A 21138-nucleotide genomic window follows, 5' to 3' on the forward strand; every position below is an offset into this window, starting at 1 on the left:
GTGATTAAGGGCTATACAAATAAACAAAACTTGACTTGACGTAAAGTAGACATTTCTGACAAAGTCAAGAAGCATTGATGCAATAAACAAATGTGTCAGTGGCGACCCTACCTCAATAGGAGGCTTAAGTGGGGATAAGCGATGCAGAAATGGAAGGATATATATTAAAATTTATATCTATTTCTGGCAAAGAGTATAGATGTCTCCCCGTTTCAAAACGAATTCACTCGCCGTAACAAGTGACATCAAGCCAAGGGGGGATCAATACAGTGTGGGAGGCTCACGATGGGGGTGGAGGCGTGCAAGGGGTGGGAGGGGACGGGGAGGACGGGGTACGTGACGCTCTCAGCCGCACTCTTGGTGGAGATCGTCGTGAGGAAGGCCCACAATAGTAATCGTTGCGAGATATCAACCCTCCTCAAAGACGACACTTCCCCTGGATCGACCACGAAGCGGACCAGCCAAAACAATTTGTAAATAGGTAAGGACACCTTTCATGCATCACAATAGATATCTCTTGACGGGTTGAGCAGCTTACTACTCTTTGAAGACCCGTGCAATCGGCGTTAACGTAGCGGATACTTTTTATTTCCGATCCTATTATAAAGACTCTCAATCATTCAAACATATTCTGCATGCGATATTTTATCTGCAGCATTCGCGTTGGCGGCTGATTCAAAAATTAAACAGCTCATTTTTATGGTGCAACCCCGTTGTTACCCTTCGTGTGTGCTTAACACCGAGATGCGTGTAGAAATGGAGGTGTTCCCATCCCCCATTAATAAATGCCACCTCCGTGAATTTGCTGAGCAGTCCCCTTTTAAAAAAAAGAAATGGCCTGCTTTTTCCCAGTAAGGCATCTCCCCACCACTGAGCGTAGCATTACATGTGAGCAATAATTAATGACCCCCCTCCACAATTAACCATTTCATTGAAATCGTTTTACTTTTGAATATTTAATGCATGGTGGAGGATGCCGAAAGGAGCTCTGAATGCATGAGTGAGCACTGTGGCTATATTCCTACAAGCCAGTTGACCGGACTGCAGTGGTTACGTTCTACCACAAGGAGCGTTGCACCTCACATTTTCTCTAACCACATGATAGCCAATTGCTTGTTTTAAATGGAAGCATTGAGCTTCTTCACGCCTCTTCTGTTGGCAAGACACTTTGCATGACTATTCCCAGTAATTGACATCCATGTTCCCTTCTCAGTAACTCCGCCAAGATGGACGTGTTAATGAAGGGTTTGTCCAAAGCCAAGGAGGGTGTGGCTGTGGCTGCAGAGAAGACCAAGGAAGGAGTTGCTGTTGCAGCTGAGAAAACTAAAGAAGGAGTCATGTTTGTAGGTAAGATGCCTGGCATCAATATGAGGGAAATATCTGTGTCCCGAAGAACCATTGGTCACACGTGATGTGAATATTCCATTCGATTCTAACACCATGTGTCACATGTAAGTAAAGGATGGTTCCACCTGTTAAAAAATAGTTATCGTGACACCATTACGTCTATAATTCATTCAGCGAGGCGAAAGATCAATACCGGTGTTTAAAGTATCACGGATCAATGCGCTGTGCAATTAATTATAGAGGCCGTCTCAACAACCAGCTACTGGAGAGCATCAATTTCAATAGTTGTAAGATGTAGTGCACTGTGGTGAAGAGTAATCACAGCTGATGTGATGCCCTGAATATCCTTACGGCTTCTCGCCTCACTTGACTGGGGATGCGGTTGGGGGTGGGGCAGCACGTGCCACATGTCTGTGCATTTTATGGCAGGGCAAGTCTGCTGGCTCGCGAAATAATTTTACAGTATATTGTGCATGCAATATGACACGCATAATACTTTCCGGACATGCTGTTGTTTAAGTTATGTTTCAGCATCACATGTATTAATGCCATTATTATTAAGAGATCCCTATGAAATCAGGACTGTCACATAGCATGTTTATTCAAACTAATACCAAAAAGGACTGATAAGGGCACTCAACTCTGGAATACCATTACCAAGTACTGATACATGTAGTACTCTAATACATAATTTCCACTTAAGTCGAATTGTACTGTAAGGTGTGTGTTACATACAAAATTTGTAAAAAACCGAGATGAAAATCTCTCGCCTATAGGAGAAATTCCTAGTTTTGCAGTCAAAAGTGTCACCGACGTAAATTGTATTGATCCAAGGAGAAAATATTTTGATGTAGGGAGGGGGGTATTGTAGGGGGTTTTTCAGAATGAATTGGGCATTTGAGGTGGTGTCTTTCAATTGAAATCAGTGTACGTTGCGCAGGCAGGAGTTCTGTATTAATTGATGTGTAACACGCATTAAAATTCATCTTATTATCACACTATTTTTATTAAGGTACTAGAGACGAATGTAATAGAATGGAGACATCAGAAAGTGGTCCTAGAAGATATAAATAAATGCATAAAAGGACAATGAGGGGAACAACTCTTTGGTATATCTGATGATAAATGGGACTTTGAAGGACATTAAAGAAATACATTGTAGATGTAATGTCGATATTGCGTGGGTTTCCTTCGGGCACTCCGGTTTCCTCCCACATTCCAAAAATATGCACGTCAGGTTAATTGGCCGGCCCAAATTGTCCCTAGATGTGAATGCGTGAGAGAATTGTCTGTCTCTATGTGCCCTGTGACTGGCTGGCAACCAGTTCAGGGTGTCCCCTTCCCACTGCCTGAAGATAGCTGGGATGGGCTCCAGCACCCCGCGACCCTATTGAGGATAAGCGGTGCAGACAATGGATGGATGGATGGATGGATATCTGCCAACATAGGTCACAATCTCAATTTTTTTGCTTTGTTCTCCATTCATGAGACAAAAAATAACGATTTATTGGTTGCCCAAAGCCACTGTGGTGTCCCGCTCAGTTGATTACCACAATAAGTCTACACAAAGAACCTTCATTTATCCTGGTTGTTACGTTCCAAAAATTAACACGTTCACATCCTTTTTTACAATTATTCTATGAGTAATTAAGCTTTCATACACTGAAACCAAAGAAAAAAATACCTTTACGTGCTCAAACATTTGTTTAACAAATACAAGTAATGCATAAATGTATTTTTTACTAATAACTACTATACTGTCAAATAATAATTTTAATGAAAATGAAATGATCTGCATTTATATAGCGCTTTTCAAGTCAAGCGCTTTACAGTGTGCTTCACATTTCCCAATAGCGGCCGTGCAGCCATGTAAGGCGCTAACCTGCTTATTGGGGGCATTAGGGGTTCAGTGTCTTACCCAAGGACACTTCGACATGTAACACGGAGGAGCCGGGATTCGAACTGCGATCTCTTGATCCCAAGACGAGCGCTCTACCTAATCATCACTGTTGAATAAAGGAGGATGGACTCTTGAAGCAATCTGATTGCAGAACACAATGCAAAATGCAAATTAGTGAAGTGGCGAGACCGAGAAAATTGAACTGCGTTATATCGAGGGTTTACTGTAACTCACTATTGTTGCTGTCTAGAAAATGTTTAAAAAAAAGCCCCAAAATTAATCCTAAATATGCTTTATCAGTGTTTCAAGGTAGAAAACAACATACATAAGTCAATCTGAAGTACAACTCGCAGGAACTATGAAATTTGTGGAGGGGAAAAATGTGATTATTGTCTGGAAATTACAGTACACAAGTTGCACTGGAGCATAAGTCACATTTTTTTAGCTAATGGAGTCGTCTAATCATTGAAAAGGTTTACAGAAAGCTAGTAAAAAAATTTAATATTACTTCTAAGAAAATAAAAAGTATATAATTAGGTTGCTGTTGAGTGTTCTAGATGTTGAAGATTGAATGTGACGTGCAGAATTTTTCTATGGAAATACCTTAAATTTTTAAACTCCACAGCTTCAGGATAGTATTCCGGCTGCTTTATATATTTCTACGCTAGAAGGCGGAAACCCCTTGTGATTGTCACCTAGACATAGTCACACTGTGTTCTATACCGATGCATTCACCCATGATGCGGATACAAAAGAATTTGTCTGATGTATCCGCAACAAGATCTTAGCTGAAATCCAATTACCGAGTGCCTGTCACTCATTGTGAGCAGCAAACATGTCAGGCAGCAGTCAAACTGCATGCTGGCCCCTTTTCACATCCTCCACAGTCGTTGAGCTTGTTTGCTGTACACAAAATGGAACACGGCACAGCAGTGTGTCGGTGCTTCTGCATCCTGTTTGTTTGTGGTGCCGTGGGATAGTAACTCTCAGTAATTCTCAATCAGCATTTTCATTTATCCGAGACAATGATTCATGGTGGCATCCGGAATAATTAAATGCTGTCTTATTGGATGGTGGAAGCCAAGGTACAACGCTGCACCGTAACCTCGTATGTCAACAGGTGGAGTTCAAAAAAAGACTTGACTTCCTACCTCTGAAATATTTTGTATCAACTAATCATCTCTCCAATTTAACGACATGCCAATTACTTGATTTGATTAGTCCATAGCCATTGACACTGTTGGTAAATCATTTTCAAGCATTGTCGCCACATGGTAATTCTACAACATTTTTCAGACTAGTCTGTTGACTTGTGACTCAAGTCTTCATGGATACCGAATAATGGTTCCTCAGGAACATACAATTGCGTCCATTATTCAAAGAAAAACCTTTAAAACAAAAGCTGAAATTGCATTTATTAATGGAAATTTGCTATTCCTATCATTTCAGGTCCCATTGGTGAAGGGTGCGTAGTTTGTGGTGTCCTTAAAAGTTGAATAGTTTCTCTATTAAGTGCGGGTTACCACTGCCGACAGAGTTCAAACAGCCCTTATGCTTTATTTTCAGTTGAACCTTACTGCTTTATCCTACATTTATCAGACCTGTTTGGGGAGGTACATATTAGGTTAGAGGAAAGGGGGCTGGGTGAAATTCTGGAGAGATGTCACACTAGGCTCTGCACGGGTTTGTTTTTTAATTTTTATTTGTCAGTGGAGCATAGAAATTGTAAAAGTGAGAAAAGGCCTGCTTCTAGTACAGTCCAAATGTCAACTCAAACCGCAAAAAGGAAGACTTTATCCGACTGCGCCAAGGAAATGCATGCACGTATACGCAAATAATGAACATGCTGCCTAAGGCTGCAATCATGACTTAAAACCAGGAGATGGCGATAGAGAGAAACAAAACTTTTCATATCCCGCACGCCGACTTTAAATGGGCAGTGGAAAGTTGCCGATAGTGGTATCAGATAGCATGCTAGTACTGAAATATGTCAGACATCAACAACGATACAATTCCTGGTATCTCGCTATTAGATAGATAGATAGATAGATAGATAGATAGATAGATAGATAGATAGATAGATAGATAGATAGATAGATAGATAGATAGATAGATAGATAGATAGATAGATAGATAGATAGATAGATAGATACTTTATTAGCCCATCCCAATGTAAAACGTTCTTAGCCTCACTCATAGGTACATGTTTTCAATTGCCATTGGAAAGGAGCCGATAGTTGTATTGCCTATCATGTGAGTTCCAATGCTTTAAATTTGTATGGTATTAACCCCAATATGATTCCCGGTATCAGTAGTCACCCAACAATGCTAGCGTCATTGACAGAATGGATGTTTTCTGTGTTTTAGTACTTCATGCAACCATAATGAGGATACAGAGTGAGGCTGTCTGGCCAGATAGATAGAAGAAAAGATCCTATACTACCAAACGAACTGTTTAAATCAAAATGGTACACATATTTTCCTTTATAAGTGCTTATAACAACCTTAGACGTATTCAATTGAATTCTACCCAATGTTTTATTGACCTGATCATTTTTTAGAGGAAGCCTTTCTTATTTTTTTGAAGCGTATAACAAAACATTCCTTCTTTTACAAAAGCCTTCATTCCTAGGTTCGTCATAGTATTTCCTGCAGCACACACACCACAACAGCCTTGTTTTCACATGGATGCGTTTTGAGGATTTAGGTTTGCTCTGAGGCTGCCATTCGTAGAATGTTTCATCATTTGGCTTCTCCTTTGCTGATTTTCAATAGTGTCCTCAGGGACCAATCAAGCATGTGGATGCTACCCGCTTACTTCCAGAGCCCCGTGAGAACTGATACAGGACCGCCGAGCGCATATTGTTGTAGATTGGACAAATAGCTCAGTAAAGTGCAGACAGATGAGAGCTGCCAAAAGCTAAAACAATTGAACAATGCTTGGGTTGTGTTTCAAAGTTGTTTAGTTCTCTTTGGATCTGTGGCCAGTTTGAAAAAGTGTAAACTGTATATTCTGAGTTAATCTGATGGAATAATTAGATAAGACGTGACATAAATTGAAATAATTGATAGAAGAAGCACAGTTATTTGGATAATGGGTCTTCTATAAGCCATAAGCTTCAACGTGCCATGTTTTTTTGGTTCTTGTGTTTTTGTTTTTTTGTAAATGTTCTGCATTTACATAATGCTTTTCAAGTCAATAAAGACCTCCCAAAGCGCTTTACAATGTGCTTCACACTTTTCCCTTTTTCACACTAAATAACCGATGGCAGCGTCAGGCATGCAAGGCAACTACCTGCTATCGGGGGCATTAGGGATTCAGTGTATTGCCCAAGGACACTTCGACATATCGGGGATCGAACCTGCGACCTCTTGATGCAAAGACGAGCGCTCTACCTCCTGAGCTAATAAGATATTGAAAAAAAATTGCTGGCCTACCTTGGCTTGACCAGACCACACCAACCACCCCCTAGTTATTTAAGAAAAAATCTTATGTTACCACAGCAAGATGACAAGACACTCTAAAGCAGGAGTGGGCAACAATTTGGAGGGGCCGGTCTCATTGGAATAAAAAAATTCTAAAATAAACGAGCGGACATCTACTTTTTATTCATTTATATTTGTTTCTAAAAATAAAAATGTCATCAAATTGCATTAGAAACACTCACAATTAAAGCAAAATAATATTTTAGTACCCTGTTTTAAGCACGGAGTTTGATATTTAGTTTATAGTATGACTGCAGTATTGTATTATTTCCGCAGTAGTATTTTTGTCGTATTTATGTAGTATTTTTTAAGTATTTCCGTAGAAGAATTATTATAGTATATTTGTGGTATTTTTGTAGGATTACAGTGGCTGTATTTCTGTAGTAGTATTTTGGTATTATGGTATTACTGTAGAAGCACGGCGGTGCAGTGGTTAGTGCGTGTGCGGCACAGTTCTTAGGTCGTGGGAACCTCCTGCGTGGGTTCAAATCCAGCTACCGGCCTTACTGTGCGGAGTTTGTATGTCCCCGTGTGCCCTGCGATTGGCCGGCAACCAGTTCAGGGTGTCCCCTGCCCACTGCCCGGAGATGGCTGGGATGGGCTCCAGCCCCCCCGCGACCCTAATAAGGATAAGCGGTACAGCTAATGAGATGGGATGAGTATTACTGTAGTGGTATTTTTGATTTATTTCTTTAGAAGTATTTTTAAGTATTTACATTGTAGTAATTTAGTAGTATTTCTGTTGGAATGTTGTAGTACTTCCACAGTATTTGTAGTGTCATTGTAGTTGTATTTCTTTTTTCTTCTTCGTTTTTATGTATTATACCATCACTTTAGTGGTATTTCTATAGCATTTTTTTCTTTTCAGAATGAAAGCAAAATAATATATCAGGTCTTTGCTTTCAAGCACTAAATTCCCCATTTAGTTTTGTAGTAATTCTGTGGTAATGTTGTAGTATTTCTGTAGTAACTTTTCTGTAGTAGACACACAAAGGGACAAAGGAGGCAAAGTTGGTACCAAAAAATAAATCTTTATTAGCACATTGTTCCTACAGCTTAAGACAAGTCTTTTAAAGACTTTTTAATACATTTTGAAATCAAAATTAAAACCAAGTCGACAAAAAACACAATCGAAACAAACAAAACCAAAAACATACCACATGAACTAATGGGAATTTCAAACACATTTTTATTTTATTTCTGCTCTAGAGTATCAATTACAGCATCTGACACATTCTCCAGTTGGCTCTTTCACCCTCTCAATATGGTACGAAAAACACATTTTGGGGTTCTATGCTAAGCTTATCAAACAGTCGAACTGCATGTTGTTATTGTGCTGGACAACAACTAATCCCAACAAAGGCACTTATGTTCTTATAAAGTGAGGGAGGGGCGATCCAAGACAGCCTCCAAATGATATCAGTCTTAGCGACACTCCCCACTGAATCCTTAAAACAAAACAAAAATCCTACCCAATTTGCGGAAAATGTTGCTCCTTTAGAGTACTGTATTTTCCAGGCTATAAAGTGCACCAGATTATAAGGTGCACCCTCAAAAATAGTCTTTTGTAAAATGATTTTCATATATAAGGCGCACTGGACTAAAAGGTGTGTTAAATTAAAACTATTATAAGAGCTAGGGTTGCATAAAAACAATGGGGGGAAAACCCTTCAGTATATGAGCAGCCCAAAAAATAAGGCGCTCCTTTGAATTTATAGTCCAGAAAATACAGTCGATTTTTCTTATTTTAAGAAAATATCCCTGCCGCAAGCAAAATTGTTTTTGGGAGAGCAGACGTGGTCGGGATCAAAACAAGTCGGGAGCAAAGACGGGGCAGGTGGGAGTCAGGGTCAAAAAAGGCTTGCCTTGTATAAACAGAGGTTCACAGACGGACTGACAACAGGAGAGTGACAGGACTGGGTTTAAATAGGGACATGGAGCCAATCAGAGCCCGCAGTGGTTGGCGCCAAATGAGCGGGCACAGGTGATTCACATCGGTAATCACGACACTAGTTACCTAAAAAAAAAAACATGATCTACCAGCTGCAAGATAAGATCAGTTTACATGTTTTATTCTACTTGAAAAACAAGTTAAATAACTTGAAACTACAAAAAATGGACTTAAATTGAGCCGTTTTTTCCTGTAAATAGGGTAAAATACAATTTCTTTATCATGTAGAACTGAGAACAATTTATAGTAACGGTCTCCAACCTTTTACAAGCTGAGACCTACCTTTTGCTATTAATTAGCAGTTTGACAAGCATTTCTCAAATAACTACTTATCACGTTATTTGCTATGTTATTAAATTCCCAGGTTATTAAATGGAAGTAGGGTTAAAAGATGTGTTCAACCACTAGAAAAAAATAATGCAACCAGGATATCACAATGGCCGAGCACTGGTGAACTATTTTCAGGACAGGTCCGCAGGCACCTCAACTGTTCTTGGGGGACGCCCTTTGGCCCAAAGGCACCATGTTGGAGACCCCTGATTTACATCTACTGTCTAGATTTTTTTTGATTAACGTAGATGCTCAATGTTTTTTCTTGAAATGTAAGGTATATGCTCTGCTTGCTAGTCATGTTTGGGAATCATTCCATTTTGGGTGATACACTTGCAGTGATTCTAATGAAAAATAACCAACTTCTATTAAAATCTGATAACATTTTCATGCAGAGTCCAAGCAGTTCTTGCTAGACTATCATGACACGCTATCTTTTGAACTAGGAAATTAAAGTCTGTTGGGACTTTGGTGTTTGTTTTCAGGCAGACTGATGCAATTTTGGACTGAGGACAAGATGATATATTACATTTCACTAGACATTTTCACAGTCTGTCTCCTTTAGGACTTTGGATAAATGAATCATCCTTGTTGTGTCAGAGACACAAACTCCATATTTCTAAGGTGGTCATGAAAATACCTTGGCTGAACTTTCTCTTGTTATTTTATAGGTCTTTGCAACAAGGTCAGGAAACATCAAGTGGAATTCCCACAAGGCCGCAAAATGGGACTTCCAGACAGTTTTGAATTGCTGCGCTATGAGTAGCTTTAAAATCATTGGAGACCAAGTTTCTCTTACAATGGTGATATCAAATTCATTGACCGTTTATTAAATAACAAGAGAAATATATCTCATTGAAGGGAATTTGCTTGTAAATTTTTGAAATTGTTGCCATGTTTCTCAACAAGTCTGCTCAAAAATGACATCAACACTTCGCTCTGGAGGCTCTACTTTGCATTTGCATTTATTCATCCCTCGTGGTTAATGCAGCTGGCATTAGTTTGTAAGGCATTTTCTAATGGAGCGTCATTGTCGACTACGGGCCATGCCTAAGAGGACAGGTGCGTGCTACACCTAAACAGGGCACTATGAGTTGGGAATTAGTGCAAGGATTACAGATCATTTTTTTACATTTATTATGGGCCATGCAAAAAACTAAGGTTTTCCAGTGGTAAATCGTAATGGGTGTCCAGAAACGGACACAGGAGTCAATAGCGCTCGTCTTCTCAGTTTTTATTTGAAAAGAGAGGGAGGGTAAGGCTTGCTTGCTTGATCCGAGTGCTGACGGACAACAGGAGCGAGCGAGGTGGGAGTGACACTTCCGTGTCGGACGAGGAGGAACGGAGACAGGCGGGAGTAGCAAGTTGTTGGCCGGGACTGGAGACAAAAGGCGATATCGAGTTTGTAATAAAGGATGTAGGCAGGTAACGGGGCAAAACAGGTCAGGTAACAGGCAGGCGTAATCAGGTCCAGAAACAAGTCAGCAACGAAGATCAGGCAGGAAAAGGCTTTAGCAAAACAGGGTCAGACTAGAAGGCTAACTGAGCAGAAGGCAACAGTTTGCAACGATCTGACAGCTCCCAAGAGGAAGCCGGGGGTTTAAAAAAGGAGTGTCCACCAATCAGCTGTCCGGGCTTTTGGCGCTAATTATGCCACCGCAGGCAGCCGCGTTCAATCGGCAATCATGACAATGGGAGGAACTTTCTGCAATGGAAAATGTAAGCCACATTTTCACCCAACACCAATATGGGGAGAGATTTGTCTCAAACATATTGTTTAGATCTTTAAATATATTTGCGATTAACTTGAGATTTGAAAATCATATGTCTTGATGAATGCACACGCCGCCCCGGATTTCTTCTTTTAAAAGTAAGGAGGGATTGGAAAATTGGCTTTGAAAGGGTGCTCAAGTTTGGCCATGAAAAAAGGTGTATGAACTCTAGCCAGTGATTTAATACAATACTATTTTATTGTGTCTGAATTATTTCTTCAATTTGTTTTTGTTATTTAGGAAACAAGGCCAAAGACAGTGTCGGCACAGGTGAGTTTTTATTTTGACCTCAACTCTGCAGTTTGATTTAGCACACTCACATTGTGGTAAAAATGGACAATGTTATTAAGTGTGCCCTGGGAATGATAACATTTTATCCTCCGTAAAATTCAATTTTGGAATGATTTTGTGTTCATAGTGGCTGAGAAGACTACTGGAGCGATGGGGAACATTGCTGCCGCTACCGGCCTTCTGAAAAAGGACGAATTCCCATCCGACATGAATGTATGTACAATATGATGCCACTGTTTTACAGATATTATTCAATTCATGAATACAATTTACACTCAGTGGTTCTCAAATGGGGGTAGATGTATCACCGGGCATACATGAGGCATTTTAGGTTCATTTGTCCCTAAAAATTAGTTGTTTTAAAACCTTTAAAAAGTGTCCATTTAACGGCAATTGGGAAAAACTTGTATTCAAACCCGCCAAATCTGGGTTGTGCTGTACAAAATATCCCCCAAAACTGAATAGTGTTGTTTTAAGCAACCCATTTTGTTTTAAATTCCCCAAAATGTCTTTTCCTGATGAAGACAATCAAAAGAATCCGGTCATTTGAATTTAGATTTTTTTTTTTTTTTTACAAAACCACCTAGGAAATTAGACAAAATCGATTTAGGTGGTGGATTGGTCGACCTAAATGACTAACAATGAGTGCACCTTTAAATGTTTAAATGCACTTGCTCTGTGAGGGGCTCAGATGTCTGTGAGAGGAAACACTGTTAGGACAGCATTATGAAGACCAAAATACACACCAGGCAGCTCTAGGATAAACTTGTGGAAAGGCTCAAAGCAAGAATGGAATACCAGACAATTTTGCAATATTTACACATCTCCAAGAGCGGTTTGCCAACAATTTGGCGAAAGCAAAATGCCACTGGAAACCTACCAACACCTAGACGTTCTTTTTAAACTTCTGGCCAAAACAAGGAGAAAACTAATCAGAGAAGCAACCAAGAGGTCCATGATCACATTGGATGGTCTGCGGGCATGCACAGCTATACAAAAGACAACCAATAGTCATACTCTGCATAAATCTGCCTTTTATAGAAGAGTGGCAAGAAAAAAAGACCTTTCTGAAAGAATATCTTTCTTTATGCAAGAAGACACATAGGAGACACAATTCACATGTGGAACAAGATGGTCTGACAGGACTAAATGGAACATTTTGGGCTGAATGCAAAGCGGTACATTTGGCATAAGAGTAACACTGCACATTACCCTGAAAACACCATCCCCACTGTCAAACATGGTGGTGGATGCATCATGCTCCGGGATTGCATTTCTTCAGCAGGGACTGGGAAATTAGTTAGAGTTCATAGGAAGATGAAAGGAGCCTAATACAGGGCGATTCTGGCAGAGAATCTGTTGGAGGTCTGCAAGTGACCTGAGGATGGGGCACAGGTTTACCTTCCAACAGCAAAACAACCCTTAACATAAAGCAAAACCTTTTATGGAATAGTGGGCGGCAGTAGCTCAGGAGGTAGAGCGCTCGTCTTACGGATTAAGGGATCCCAGTTCGAATCCCGGCTTGTCCGTGTTACATGTCGAAGTGTCCTTGGGTAAGACACTAAACCCTTAATACCCCCAATAAGTCTTACATGGCTGCAATACAAGGCTGCTATTGGGAAATGTGAAGCACACTGTAAAGCGCTTTGGGAAGTCAGACTTGAAAAGCGCTATATAAATGCAGATCATTTAATCATTTCATTTAAAACTAACAGTATTAAGGTTTCATAATGACCAAGCCAAAGTCCAGAACTCAGTCCTATAGAGCAAATGTGTCAAACATGGGGCCCTGGGGCTAGATCAGGCCCATCAAGGGCTTTAATATGCCCCCCGAGACAACAACCAAAGAAGCACACGAGAGAAATTAGCTACAGTTGGAAATATGTACACTTGATTTTGACAAAGCCAGAGACCATTCACAAATTTTCTCTCTTTGTTCTTTTTGCCTGTCTGTTATTTGTTTTTCTCTTATTCTTTTTCTCTCTTGACTTGACTTGATAACTCTCATTTTCTTTCTCTCGTTCTCTCTCGCTTTTATTCCCTCTCTTTCTCTCTGTCTTTTTCTCTCTCGCTCGTATTCCCTCTCTCTTTCTCTCTTTATTGTTATGTCTCTCTTATTCTATCTCTCATTCTCACTCTCTTTTTTTTACTCGCTCATTGTTTTTCTTTCCCACTCTTTGTCTCATTCTCACTTTCTGTCTCTTTCTTGTGCACTGTTTTTGTCTTTCTTTCTTTCTCACTCTCTGTTTCTTTCATTCATGAGTTCTTTCTGTATCCCTTCATTTATTTATTTCTCCCTTTTGTTTTTTCTTACTTTTTTTTCAATTTTTAATCTACTTGTCTGGCCGCCAGGAAAGTTATTTTCTACCATGTGGCCCCCAAGCTAAAATAAGTTTGACACCCCCGCTATAGAGCATTTTTGGAAAAATCTGAAAAAATGCTGTGCACAAACGATCACCATAAAACCTTAAGTAGCTGTTTTTAAAGAACAATGGGCAAATATTTCTGTTTCAAAATGTACAAAACCTATAGTGACATACCCAAAATGACTTGTGGCTGTGATTGTAACAAAGGGGAAAATATTTGTTAGTGCAATATAAAATGTTGAATAAATTAGATTTCTTTTCACGATTGTGCCGCACGTGTTGATTCTTAGAAAAAAAATGAGTTTTTTTTTTTATCTATAACTTTGAAGCCTGAAACATGGCAATATATAAGTTCTTGGAGGGCGAATACATTTGCTAGGCACTGTAAGTCTGAAGTCATTTTTAGCCACAATGATGCTTTTCACCCTTTATCACCTTTTATGCATTAGTGCATTGTGTCAAATTTACACATTGTCATGGTCTGGAAAGCTGTGAGTAAAGGCAAGCTCCTCAACAGTTTTTTTCCAAGCTTTTATCTTCTTAGTTGGGCCCTCTGTATTTTCACATTGTTCACACTTCAGAAGGAGAAAAACTGCTGTCTATTTTTAAACACTGGCACAAGGTCTCTTACAGACAATTTTTCAACTTGTCTAATAAAGATTTTTAGAATCCAACCTGTGTGCTAAATCAGGTCACGTTCAAAAAGCGAGTTGTTTATGTGCGCTTTCACTCAGGGTGGTTCAGCCTTCACCTGTAGTAAGATTGAGCAGATAGGATTATAGCGAGTTCTCCGACCTAATTGACTAGATTAGCGAAGGTTTAAAAATAAGAGTGGTGACCCACTAGCTTTGTATTTAGGTCTCATTCTTGCATAGCTGAGAAAGGAAATTATCTATGCTTTGTTAAAAAAAGTGATTGACGTAGATCCCTCTACCACTGAAATAATAATCATGATGATGACAAGGACAACATTTTATACATATTGCAACTTCCATTTCATGGAAATCTAAAAAGAAGTACAGTTCACGGATCCTTTAACCACTGGGGTGGCAGGGGCACAACTTGGTGGTGTGTCTTGGGCAAGTACAGCCTGGCAGTGCCTTTCCCTCTCCAGGCTGTTTTATTGGGCAGGTGTTTTCTCCCCCACATGAAACAAAAAGTACTGGTTACCATGAATATCAGTAGCAGGAGAAGCCTCCTGATCTCCCTCTGATACAGCACCTTCATCATCTGGTCGCTGTTGTTTTTCAGTGTAAAGCAACATCCTGCTCTTCAGAGATGAGCCAGACCTCAGCATTGATGGGCAGCGGCTTGTGACAATACTCATACTGGGGAAACACATTCCTGGTCCAAAATAATGTCTGCTTTGACCTAATAAATCAGATTGAGTTATTGCAAAACATGAAGTTTATTTGCTTTGGTTTATTTTAGGGAATGGCCACATAATAATACTGGCCTGCTTCAAATTAGCAGGAGAAATAGGCAAGTTTTTCCCACAATGATACATCAAAATTCAAAAGGAAATATAATATAAATAAATTACATTGTATTTCATGTTTTTTTCCCTGGTTTATGTTTATATGCTCTCTAGATGGATGAAAATTGCCGTCTCTTTCAATTTCTCTTCTTTCTTTTAATTCCTATAATCTAAAGCACATTTGCTAATTATATATTTTTGTTAAACTAAAACAAAATGTATTTTGAGTCATATGTTGGACTGTCTTAGTAAATAAAAATATTTTAATCAAGTTTTTTCTGTAATTCAATTAAAAACACAAAAATATCATACATTCCTGGATTCACTACAAATCATCTTTATTGTATTAATATTGCTGATTATGGCGGCAACTCAAATATTTCAACTTAAAATACATGATATCACAAAAGAAATATACTGGACAGCCATAATTAGCAATATTTAACTAAGAAAAGGCTTGCAATATTTTAGTTAATTTGTAATGAATCCAAAATTCTTGACATTTTTTTGCAGAAAATAAACAACTTTATCACAATATTCAAATTTTCTGAGACACTCCTGCATACCACAAAATGAAATAAACATATTTATACACATTAACTTAAAATATTGATGGCATTTTTTACCTATCTTTATATTTTTAACACAAGCAGTCTTAAAACTCTTTTCATATGTGTCCTACAGCCTGAAGAGTATGGGCAGGAGGCCACAGAGGGCCAGTCAGAGGGAATGCTGGAGGCAGAAGGAGAGACATACGACTCCCAGCAGGTGATTATATTCCAGCACGGCGGCACAGTGGTTAGCGCTTGTGCGGCACAGTTCATGTCATGGGAACCTGTTGTGGGTTCAAATCCAGCTCCGGACTTCCTGTGCGGAGTTTGTATGTTCTCCCCGTGCTTGCGTGGGTTTCCTCCGGGCACTCCGGTTTCCTCCCACGTTCCAAAAACATGCATTTCAGGTGAATTGGCCGGTCCAAATTGTCCCTAGGTGTGAATGAGCGAGTGAGTTGTCTGTCCCCGTGTGCCCTGCGATTGGCTGGCAACCAGTTCAGGGTGTCCCCTGCCCACTGCCCAGAGATGGCTGGGATGGGCTCCAGCCCCCCCGCGACCCTAATGAGGATGAGCGGTACGGCTAATGAGATGAGATGAGATAAATATTCTCATCTGGTGCATCCAACTATGTATTTTTGAAACGCGGAAATATTTTTTTGCTTTACGATCAGGAGGAGTGTGTTGATTAACTGCTAGAAGATTATAAATGTAGCAGTATTTAAGGGCTTCATATGCTAAATATTGTTATCTATGGGCATTGCTTCTTGCTTTCTTATCATACACATGCTATGCTGCAAAACATAACTCTTGTTTTTTTTTTTCGCAGCCCTTATGATATGTGATTATTTACATGTGCATGTTTTTCAACCATAACTATCGATATACAAGTTGTCTGCAGTCATTCTTCAGCAAAATATATATTATATATACATATCTATTGTGTATATATTGTGCCTGTGTTCCTGTGTGTCTTTTTGACAGCACAGGTCAGCCAAATAAGCGATTTGGCATTTTCTATCATCCACATTCCTGCCAGGAAGAACCTCGTCCCATCCATGTCCTGTTTTTTTTTCTCCTCTCGTCCTGCATGTTCTTCCCCTCCCCCATGCCTCTCCACTCAGTGATGCACACGAGCATGGTTTTTATGGGTGTGGTGATGACGTCCAAACTTAGTGCATTGTGGGTAATGTCAGGGCCTCCCTGCATTGCTGTAAATGTGAAATCTGTTGTGGGGAGGATTTGCATTAAAGCCTGTCTTTGACTGGGATGATGGAAACCTCCCTTTTGTTAAATTTTAATGTGGGCATGGATAAAAATGTGGATAATATTACACAGCTTGTGAAATTTAAGGTTGTCATAATGTGAGGAGGCGTGAGCGAGGATGCTGGGGATGAGCTCACGACTTGTCCTTGAAGCTCTTGCACGGCCCAGTGCTGCCCTCTATAGGCTGTGTGGTGACATTGAATCGAGTGCAATTTTGAATGGTCGTCATCTTTTCTGTGCACATTAGGTCAAAAACTGTTTCCTAGAAACAATGACTCATGAGTAGTATTTAGTTATTACATAGTCACAATGGACAACTCATAGAACTACGCAAAATGCCGAAAATGGGTTACTATGAAAAACTTCAAACACAAAAAGTTGAAAGAATACAGTAATCTGAAGCAAGAGTTCTTTAATGTGTTGCAATTGTATTAACCATCTAGTTCATGATTACTCAAAGTTACATTTATATTTACATTTTAAAATTCTTGAATAATCTATTTTGCAATAATGCACAAGTAATGCAGTGGGTCTATTTTTCATTATCTCAGAGTTTTTTTCGTGAAGACTCGATAGGAAAGGTTATTTATAAGAAATTGAAGCATGTCTTTGTAACAATATCCAAGCTAAACAAGAAAGTAAAACATTTCATCTTTTAAGTCTCTGTGTCTGCAGAGGTTAGATAAACAATTTTTCATCATTGACAGATTTTTATTTTCAAGAGCTGACGGGAAAAGTTTAAGGCTGTCCGTCATTTTGACGGATTGAAAATAAAGCCATCAACTACAGCAGCAGTACGTCCTTAAGATTCTAGTGCTCCACTTTGAGAGAGAGAGGCAGAGAGACAAAAAGAACAATGACGGCTGGACTTTAGACCGCGACAGAAGGGAGTTCTTTGAATTGACATTGCAAGAGTTTAGTACAGTACATGTTGTGTTGTTGTTTTGTTTTTAGTTTAGCATCCACAGATTGTTTAAGTATACATTTTAAAAAAACTTGTATTTAGTTTTTTAAAAGTCAACGAGAGAGAAGCCCGGCCTGACCCACACATAATGATTAACATTATATACCTCACCTTGGATTAAATCCGGGTTTGGGCTTAAACTCTTACCTATGAATCTCAGCCATTTAGTTTAGCTCAGAGCAAATTTATGTTCTATATAATATCATGCTGTTCAGAAAGTATGATACTTATTATGTCATATTGCTTACAATGGTTAAATAAAGACAATTCTAGTTAGAGATTAATATGGAAAAAAACATTTTTGGTGTTTTGAAAACTGCAACCTGAACCTTGTTTGGGGGAAGGGGATTTTTTTTCTGATTTTATACTAGTCGTCACGGTAACAAACCCCCCAATTCCAACTCCTAATGTAGAGCGTCAATGGGAACCAATGATGTAAGTCTTAAGTATGACTCAGCCAAGGCTCGAACCTGTGACCTCCAGATCTCGGGGCAGGGGCCCATCCCTAAGGCCACCAAGATGGTGCAACCTTAACCTAAAACCTAGCGTCTGTAGAACTGTTCTAGCATATAGTGACAGTTTTCAGAAAGTAGAAATATGGTATACCCCTAGATACGGTTATTTAATCTGACAATTCATGACCTCATGTTTGTTTACCCCGCAGGAGAGCCAAGACTACGAACCAGAAGCATAAAAGCGTGAGTGCAAGCCACAATTCAACCAGCAGCACAATAATATTTATATCAATAAAGGACAAATACTATTCCAATTATTCTCCAGTTTAGACAAAAAATCTCCAAAAAGAAAAGAATGCCCACTGAAAAATGTTCTTCCTTCAAGACAAATCTTTTACGATTATATATTGTAAATGTTATTAATGTAATGTGTTGAGTGTCGGTAATTATTGAGCTGTAGGATTGTCCTTCACTGTCTCATTTCCTTGATTCCCTCCCAATGAAATGAGACCAGAAGCAGGGCTTGTGAATGTGTACTTTGTGTGTATATGTATTTAGAAAATAGTGTAATCGATGTTCATCAACTTCCAATGAGACATTGGGACCAGATAAAAGTGGTCCAAGTTGCAAGCAGATATTAATACAATGATATCCTCTTTTAAGTGTCGACAATGCCTGTTTGTGGGGTTCTTCTTTTTTTTTCTTTTGCATTTCCTTTGGGAACTTTTTTGAATGTTTTTAAAGTCAAAAGTTTATTGTTTTATTTTTTACTTGTATCTTTCTAGTTGCTTGTGAAATCATTCCAGTAAACTATTTGTTGGACATGAACAGTATACATGTTTTTGTGTGGGCGTGTTTGTGTGTACTGACGATTTTAACGAATTAAAATCAATATATTATGTCTTGAAATCATAATGGTTGTCATATCAAAAAATGTGCTTTAAATTGCGGGAAGTGTCAATAAAATGGTTTATGTGTAAAGCCAGACATGCAAATCTTCTGTAAATAAAAAAGTGAAAAATCATGATTCCTTATTTCTCATGTAACTGATTGTATTACCGAACTTGTCTTTGTTGCTTGTTCCCTTCAGACGGCTCAGGATGTTTAAAATTTGCCGTGATGGCCGGTCTGACCAGGCCTCTTTGAGGTGTTTTGTCTGAGTTAGAACAATTGAAGCGTGCAAGCTCACTACTGTCTGCTCCAAACCGAGGGTATTTAAAGGTGGGTCTGCTCTGATCAGTGGACCCTGCAGGGACCCAGAGTGGAGTCCTTTGAAAGCTTAAAGGGCAGCAGCCACTCTGCGGCTAAAGGGGTCACTGAAAGTGCAGGTAATTACACTTTTGCCATGATGATGCCTGCGTGTTTTGATTCGTTTCACAAAGCAGTTGTATGCCCTCAGTGCAGGTAGCTCAGGAGGTTGTGGAGCAGACTCCCGGTTGTTTGGATTCCTTAACAACTAGGGTCGTACGGGTCACAGTTTCCTGTAGTGTGTTTTGGGCAAGTACAGCCTAGTGGCGCCCATCCCTCTCCAGGCCAACAAAGGTTTTCACCCAGTCTCGAACTGGGTACCTTGGCGTGTTAGGGGAATGACCATTGCACTACGGAAACACTATGATATAATAATTCAAAAGGAACTGCACAAAATTTGAAACTTTGTTACTCTCTGTCATCATCTCTTGGCTAAAATTGTGATTGCAACCTTAACTCACTCGTGATGAGCGAGCAAGTACGTACATTTCTTCGACAGGCTCGGATAAACTCTTCCTTTTACGTCTTTATTTGGATTTGGGTTGGCATTTGGACTTTACTAGAAGCAGGCCTTTTCTTTCACAATTTTCATGCTACACTGACAACATGGTAACAAACCTGAGCATCCATCCATCACTCTTCAGCATCCCCCCATCCTTTTTTGCGAACCTAATGTGTTTTGCCCTGAACAGCTGTGATAAAAGTAAGATGAAAGCAAAAAGGCGAGAAGAAAAATAGATCATAATGGCTATTTGAACTAAGTTGGGCATTGATAAAGCATACTAAATAAAGGAGAAATTGTATTTAAAACTTTTTAAGGACACAGAAAACGACGCATCCTACCTTTAATGTATTTAGCAGGGGTTATCAACGGTTTTGAAGCTGAGAGGAACGTCCGTGTTACCTATTAGTGCGAAGTGCTACCAGTTTGATGTGTATTTCTAAAATTAATTATTATTACTATGTTATTACTATGTTATTATCAGTTTATTACTTGGTTATTACAAGGAGGGTTAGGAACTTAGATAGGTTCAGTCGTATACTATAATATTAGCCTTGTATTAAAGCACCGATTAATTTACACACACAAATTAAAGACAAATTTTAAATAATTGGTTGATATTTAAAGATTTCTCAGTTAGAAATTACATTTCTTAGAAAATCTCTAAGACTCATCACTGGTGAACTATTTTCACAACCAATCTGGTGTTTTTTTGTGGGCAACCTGGGCACCACATTTGTGACTTTTGGTATAAACAGTAGTTCAACAAAAATGATTTGAAACCAGAGGACATGTCTACTTTAACTATAAAGGCCCGGGAACTTGTTGATTGTATCTATATTTGTGCTCATCATTCTCAAAATACACTCAATTGGTCAGGAAGCCAGCAAAAAGAGCCAAGCTGCCATAGGCAATTCTGCAGAGGAGGCCACGGATGCCATGGATGCCATGAAGGAGTTGGGACAGAAACGAGAAACCAAGTAAAGCCAGCTCATCATTATCATCTTGAGAAGGGTTTTAGACTACTATGTCACAATGGGCTCATGAGAAACAACAGTTAACTAACATTCAAAAACATGTTGGTCCTCTAACTTGTCATTATAAAGTTTGTATGTGCCTGGTTTGGGGGAAAAAAAGGAAATACTTGTTTTTTTCTATGCATACAGATAACGATGTGGCTAGTTCTCATTGAGAAATCGTTACAAGCAAGCCTTGCTGATAAAATGGCCTGTGGC

At 39.3% G+C, this 21138-nt stretch overlaps 2 protein-coding genes across 2 annotated transcripts; both read left to right on the forward strand.

Annotated features, from left to right (window-relative positions):
- The first annotated feature begins 320 nt into the window (after positions 1-320).
- On the forward strand, positions 321-19180 carry sncb (synuclein, beta). Its single transcript, XM_088343486.1, has 6 exons — positions 321-481; positions 1214-1347; positions 11027-11056; positions 11205-11290; positions 15605-15688; positions 18363-19180. The coding sequence occupies exons 2-6, from the start codon at positions 1227-1229 to the stop codon at positions 18390-18392; spliced, it is 351 nt and encodes a 116-aa protein (XP_088199612.1). The 5' UTR covers positions 321-481; positions 1214-1226; the 3' UTR covers positions 18393-19180.
- adirf (adipogenesis regulatory factor) lies at positions 18825-20887 on the forward strand. Its single transcript, XM_088343850.1, has 4 exons — positions 18825-18830; positions 19394-19481; positions 19553-19623; positions 20783-20887. Exons 1-4 carry the CDS (start codon positions 18825-18827, stop codon positions 20885-20887), a joined length of 270 nt encoding a protein of 89 aa, XP_088199976.1.
- Positions 20888-21138: the final 251 nt, after the last annotated feature.

This window comes from Urocampus carinirostris, chromosome 9, assembly GCF_059441175.1.
Source record: "Urocampus carinirostris isolate Australia breed hairy pipefish chromosome 9, RoL_Ucar_1.0, whole genome shotgun sequence".
Classification (NCBI taxonomy): Eukaryota; Metazoa; Chordata; class Actinopteri; order Syngnathiformes; family Syngnathidae; genus Urocampus; species Urocampus carinirostris.

What these genes read in the sequence shown, in the direction of transcription:
- sncb (XM_088343486.1), top strand. Translation starts at nt 1,227, where the DNA reads ATGGACGTGTTAATGAAGGGTTTGTCCAAAGCCAAGGAGGGTGTGGCT. An exon ending in AATTCCCATCCGACATGAAT is followed by an intron (nt 11,291 to 15,604) that starts GTATGTACAATA and finishes TGTGTCCTACAG; the next exon opens with CCTGAAGAGTATGGGCAGGA. An exon ending in AGACATACGACTCCCAGCAG is followed by an intron (nt 15,689 to 18,362) that starts GTGATTATATTC and finishes TTTACCCCGCAG; the next exon opens with GAGAGCCAAGACTACGAACC.
- adirf (XM_088343850.1), top strand. An exon ending in AGGGGTCACTGAAAGTGCAG is followed by an intron (nt 19,482 to 19,552) that starts GTAATTACACTT and finishes GTATGCCCTCAG; the next exon opens with TGCAGGTAGCTCAGGAGGTT. An exon ending in TAACAACTAGGGTCGTACGG is followed by an intron (nt 19,624 to 20,782) that starts GTCACAGTTTCC and finishes TCAATTGGTCAG; the next exon opens with GAAGCCAGCAAAAAGAGCCA.